Genomic DNA, 6,338 nt, shown 5'->3' with positions numbered 1-6,338 from the left:
TTGCCTTAGCCTCCCGAGTAGCTGGGACCACAGGAACCTGCCACAACACCCAGCTATTTTTTTGTTGCAGTTTGGCCAGGGCCGGGTTTGAACCCGCCACCCTTGGTATATGGAGCTGGTGCCCTACCCACTTAGCAACTGGCGCCACCCTAAATTTCAAAGATTTTAATAGAGACTGCAGCATTATACTTTCAAAACCAACAGCCTCAATAAACCCTCATTCTCTTTAAATCAGCAGTCATTAAATGTTCTACAGAGAGTATAAACTAAGGAACCTTTCAAAATAAGAGCTACTTAGTAAGTATTACATAGCCCTGTAGGAAAGCCTAACCCTGGACACAGATTAATCATCCTAAACAGTCTCAAAATTCTTTTGCTGTGCCAAGATCTGTGGCCTTGATAGTGTAGAAAAAAATTCAAGTGTAGGGTATAACTCAAATTCTACTTTGAATGTTGTTTTAACTATGTGGATAACATTGATCACAATACTTCTCTTTTCTGGGCCTGTTTTATTATCTATTTTTCAAAAAGAAACATTCCTGGGGGAGGACCCCCTCCATAGACTTTTATTCATTCTATCTAGCTTTCTAATGCTATTTCAACCTAAAATGCAAATGGTACCATTTAGTAAACTAAAATCAACAGTATCTGCTCATAAATTTCTTTTTTAAATGAACACAGGGATAAAAGTAGGAACACATTAGGTTACTCCTTTAGGGTCTTGTGAATAATTCACCTAAAACATGTTCTAGGTATATAATTATTAATTAAGCATGAGCTAAGTACAGTAGATCTCAGTGATCTGACTCCAAGATGCTAAAAGTGATCATCATTCAGCTAAATTACTTTACTCTGAGCCTCAATATCATATAATGGCTAAACACAACAATTTCACCAAATACATCCTTAACAGTATGTACAGATCTCCATTTTTTACTTCTTTTAGTACATTACCTTCCACTTGGGAGATTCTAACCTATCAAGAGGATGGAGAATACACAGTGCCTACCTAGAGCAGCTCTACTGATGTTGTAGGTACTGTTGTATTTTACCACATGATGCAATAGGCTTTATATTTTATTTTCATAAATACTTCTGCTATCTTTTCACTCTGGCCCTATTTTATAACAATATCTCATAAAACCTGCCATTTTATCAAATATTCTCTCCTCTTCTTTAGAAGTAAATTCACAATATTACCAGATTGTGACAACTAGGTATCTTCCCACTGACAAATTAAAATATGCCATCATTTTTGATTATAGAGACTACTCTTGGATCTAACTTGAACTGGTAACAGGGAAAATAAAATATAATGAATTTTAAGTATCCTTGGGCTTTCCTTTCATTTCTGAACATGATGAGATGGAATATCCTAAGTGTTTCTCATATGGCAAGTCCTCGCTATAAGCACAGCATATAGCTAACTACTTTATATCAGAGTGTGGGTAAGTGTATAAAAAGGAGACAGGGAAAAAAGAGAGAATATGTGAGAGTACAGCTTAGTTAAAAAAGCCTAGACCATTATGAAAACCTTTATTTGCCCCAACTCAAAATCCTTCATAAAGCACCCTATATGACTATCTGACTATAATGCCAAACGACAGTATCATACAGTCAAACCCATGGTGAAGGCCAAGTATTTCAGTAACAGTCAGACATATTTGTAGCTTGGAAGAGAAAAGTAAGACAGGTATAGTAATTCTATCAAATACTTTCATCCATTCTAAAAAGACATAAAAAATTAAAAAAACACTGAAGGAGGTCATGAAAAGATCGAAAACACCATTCCTTTCCATGTATGACTTCTCAGTTTAGCCAGCGACTAATTTTCATCAAATACATGTATGTGACACCAAGAATAATTCATTTTTTTATTTTTTGAGACAGAGTCTCAATTGGTTGCCCTTGGTAGACTGCCATGGCCTGATAGCTCATAGCAACCTCAAACTCTTGGGCTCAAGTGATTCTCTTGCCTCAGTTTCCTAAGTGGCTGGGACTACAGGCATCCACTACAACACCCAGCTATTTTTAGCTGGGGGAGGTCTCGCTCTTGTTCAGGCTGGTCTCGAACTTGTGAGCTCAGGCAATCCGCCCAACTCAGCCTCACAAAGTGTTGGGATTACAGGCGTGAGTCACCATGCCCAGCCAGAATAATTCTTATTTTGGAGTCCGTTTCAGAAACTTCACGGAACACTGACATTTTCAAAATGCTAAAATGGTAAAAAGTTCTTCTTTGCCAAAAACACTTCTGAAGAAACCTCAGTAGTCTACAGATAGTACACCTTAATGTCAGGTAAGACATGGGTGGTTTGGGATACAGGCAGAGATAAAAGCTCTCCATGGTTTTGTTGCCCACCCCTTTCTTCATTAGTATGCAGTGGGTGCAAGTCTCTATTATCAATCCTGAAAGGAATCTTATCTGTTGTCAAAGTATTCTCCCTTAGGAATGCCAAGTCTTGAATTACAGCCTGTGTAAGAGGATTTGTTATTTTTTTTTTAAAAAAAGTCTACTGTTGTGAAGTTGCCAAATTTATGAGAGCCAAGATGTTCAATCAAGGACTTCTCAAGAGGTTTTGTTAAGAAATGAGAGCAACTATGAAATTCTTTGCTACATAGAAGTTCACTGGCTTTCAGAAAACATACTCTATAGCCCAATACTGCTGGTTCAATGGATAAAATACAAACTCTTTTTAGAGAGTATAACTCTTCAATTGCTTCTTGGCCTTTTGGCTAAGATCAAGTGTGAAGAGTTTAACTCTTCAACATTAAACTAAAATGTGGAGTCATAATCCTTTCTTTCCTAACATCACCAATGATATGGATCTTGCCAAAAATGATTTCATTAACTTAAAGGCAAAGAAAATGATGCAATATGAATTTATCTGAAAAGTCGTGTGTGTGTGTGTGTGTGTTTATGTGTGAGCAGAGTCTCACTATGTCACCCTGGGTAGAGTTCCATGGCATCATAGCTCATAGCAACCTCAAACTCCTGGGCTCAAGCAATTCTCTTACCTCAGCCTCCCAAGTAGCTGGGACTATAGGCCCCCGTCACAACGCCCGGCTATTTTTTGGTTGTAGTTGTCATTGTTGTTTGGCAGGCCTGGGCTGGGTTTGAACCCGCCAGCTCCAGTGTATGTGGCTGGTACCTTAGCCACTGAGCTACAGGCACCGAGCCTATCTGAAAAGTCTTAAGAGAATTCTTATTTGATGACACAAGCCTACTTTCACAGGGCAAAAGAATGTACAGATTCCATTTATACTTTCATGAATTAGAGTTTTCAGGTTTCATTTTCACTAAAACCAAAGTCAAAATTGATATCAAAGAGGACATAAAAATTTGCAAAATCAAAACCAATGGTGTAGTTTCAACTTGTTATTTTAAAAGTTAAATATTGGTAATTCTTTCATTAAAATATACTATTGAGCAGAACTAAAAGCTTAACTTTGGTTAATTTGTATCACTTAGATTTATTCATTGCTTTCAAGTAGTGGGCACTGGTTTTTGCCTGGAAAAAGTGTGACATAATTCTTATGAAGATTCTTATTACATTCTATGCTTTAAAAGGTAAGTTTCAGTATAATAAATATTATAAGCAAAATGTTGTTTATGTACACCATGTATATCTGGAAGAACATTTATAGCTTTTACCATTTTTTTTTTAAGAGACAAGGTCTTGCTCTTGCCCTGGCTGGAGTGCAGTGGCATAATCACAGCTCAATGTAACTTCAAATTCCTGGGCTCAAATGATACTCCTCACCCTCCCAAGTAACTAGGACTATAGGCACATACCAACGTGTCTGGACAATTTTAAAATTTTTTGCAGAGACAAGGTCTCACTATGTTGCCCAGGCAGGTCTTGAACTCCCGGCCTCAAGTAATTTTCTGGCCTGGGTCTCCAAAAAGCACTGGGATAAGAGGCATGAGCCACTGTGCCTGGCCTTTTCATCATATTTTTAAACTTATAACATGAAGATGTTAAATCAAGTATTCTCACTCTGTATTAGATAACCTTTTCTATTTTAGTAAAAAAATTTTTTTGACTAATTTCTAACTACCAAAATGTCTGCTGCTCATCAGCCCTGATTTAAATTTCTACTACTACCTTTGCTATTGCATTTTAATTTTATCCATTTCTCTGTTTTTCTTCCCATCAATCTACTTTCCCAGTGCTGCCCTGCATTTATTCACTTGCACGTAGGACAATTTACTTTCTATACTTTTAATCAGTAAAAGCAATTGTTTCCCTCCAGATGATGAACAGCATAAACCAAAGTAAACATCTTCAGATCCTCAGTTCTATAATTCATTCTAGTGCAATCATACCAGGCTATAAACAGTATGCAGAAATGTAAGCCAATCTACCATAATTTTCAACATTTACCAAAATTACACAATAATATAAGATTAATTTTATAAACTAAAACCATATTGGCATCCTTATATTTAATTCAAAAAAGTTACAAAGACAAAGGGCTAGAAAATAAGAAATGAGGAAAAGGTAAAGGAACAAGGAACCAACATAATTACACACCTTAAAATGATGTATATGATCACTTCCATTTCTGAAGCTGAATTAAGAATTAGCTTAATCTTTTAGAGAACCTCCCTGATTATAAAAACTATTAAAAATAGAATAAATTTTTCACATAAAATATGATGTCATGGCTAGGTGCAGTGGCTTATGCCTGTAATCCTACCACTCTGGGAGGCCGAGGCGGGAAGATTGCTTAAGCTCCTAAGTTCACAACCACCCTGAGCAAAAGTGAGACACCGTTTCTACTAAAAATAGAAAATCTGAGGCAAGGGATCGCTTGAGCTCAAGAGTGGGAGGTTGCTGTGAGCTAAGATGCTAGGGTGACAGTTTAAGACTCTGTCTCAAAAAAAAAAAAGTGATGATGTCTTCCTCCCTAGAACTCTGTAAATGAGTTCCACCTACTTAGAGTGGTTTCAGTTTGTCCTTCTCAGAAATGGGAGAAATGTACCAAATCTCTTTGTATTAAATGTTAACATGATTAGCAATACTTAATATCAAAGAAATAGATCCCTTGAAAAATCACTGTGAAAGTTCTCACAAGAGTTTGGTTCTTGCTTTCAAATACTGCACAAATTAAATTTGTCACTAATTTTCAATATAGTCTGTATTTTATGAATAGTGAGAGAATTTTTGATTAATCTATTTTGAACATTTATGAATATTCATATTGTAGAAAAATGTTTATGTATTATAATAGGACCATACTGTATTTACTAGGTAATGGCATTTGAATTATTATCCAAAGGCATTCAATTGTCAAGCAAGCTTCATAAATATAAAGCTCATTTTCTGATCAATATGCTTTTTAAAATGCTATTTTAGAAGGATTTTATAAGACTAAATTTGTAATAAGGTTAATGGACAAGATTTGCTAGCATGATATGAAAATGGTAGCATGAACAGAAAAATGGAATCAAATCACTTGTTTGCCCCTATAAAAATTTAGGGATTAAAAAATTTAGAAGAAATAAATGATTATTAATTATCTTTTTGAAATCTGTTTTCCAGGAACTGGTGGGAAAATAGGGAAATGTTCAAATGGTATAAAGTTTCAGTTAGATGAGTGAGATCTGGAGATCTACTAGATCTATAGTTAATAATAATGTTTTTATTGCACTTGAAAGCTGAAGAGAGGTCTTAAATGTTCTTGCCACAGGAACAGGAGAGGTGAGAACATCTATGTGAGGTGACAGGTTAAGTAGCTTGATTGTGGTAATCATTTCACAATTTATTGATATATCAAAACATCACAGTATATACTATAAATATATATAATTTTTGTCAATTATATACTTCAATAAAGCTGAAGAAAAAACAATACCAAAATCTCTTTTCCAACAAAACTTAGATTTAGAAAAAGGAAAGGAAAAATATCAAATATAACTTACCTTTTTGTCTCTGGTCCTTACTTCCCCATAGAAATCTAGGGCCTCTTGTGCCTTTAAAAATTTGCCCCGATGTAATAAATATGCACAAATCATTACACCAGTTCGTCCCTTTCCAGCTTTACAGTGAATTGCTGCCACATGATTGTCATCTTCACTTAGCCATTGGTCAAGATCTTCACAAAAGGGTTTGATAAGTTCTAGCTGTGGTGGGTTATGGTCTTCAAAAGGATACTGTGCAACTGTGGTAAAAAGATAACCTCAGAATAAGAAAAAAAAATCTCTCCTGAATTTTTAATTAAAAGTTAACTTTAGAAATGTTGCAAATTAACTTAACAAATGTATTTAAAAACTAGCTTTCAGAGAAAAATAATATATTGCCTGTTAGTGTTCTAACTTTTGAATACAGAATACT

General features: G+C 35.2%; 1 protein-coding gene across 1 annotated transcript in view; it reads right to left on the bottom strand.

The window, feature by feature from the left end:
• The window catches only part of PTEN (phosphatase and tensin homolog), a 98,939-nt gene that overhangs the window by 29,645 nt on the left and 62,956 nt on the right, over window positions 1–6,338 (bottom strand). Inside the window, exon 5 of the mRNA XM_003783677.3 lies at window positions 5,927–6,165. Within this exon, the coding sequence (XP_003783725.1) occupies window positions 5,927–6,165 (239 nt within the window). The remainder of the gene's footprint in view (window positions 1–5,926; window positions 6,166–6,338) is intronic.

This window comes from Otolemur garnettii, unplaced genomic scaffold (genome assembly GCF_000181295.1).
Source record: "Otolemur garnettii isolate 467f Iridium unplaced genomic scaffold, OtoGar3 scaffold00008, whole genome shotgun sequence".
Lineage (NCBI taxonomy): Eukaryota > Metazoa > Chordata > Mammalia > Primates > Galagidae > Otolemur > Otolemur garnettii.
The sequence above is the reverse complement of the archived record's forward strand: the minus strand, read 5'-3'. Positions and strand labels throughout refer to the sequence as shown.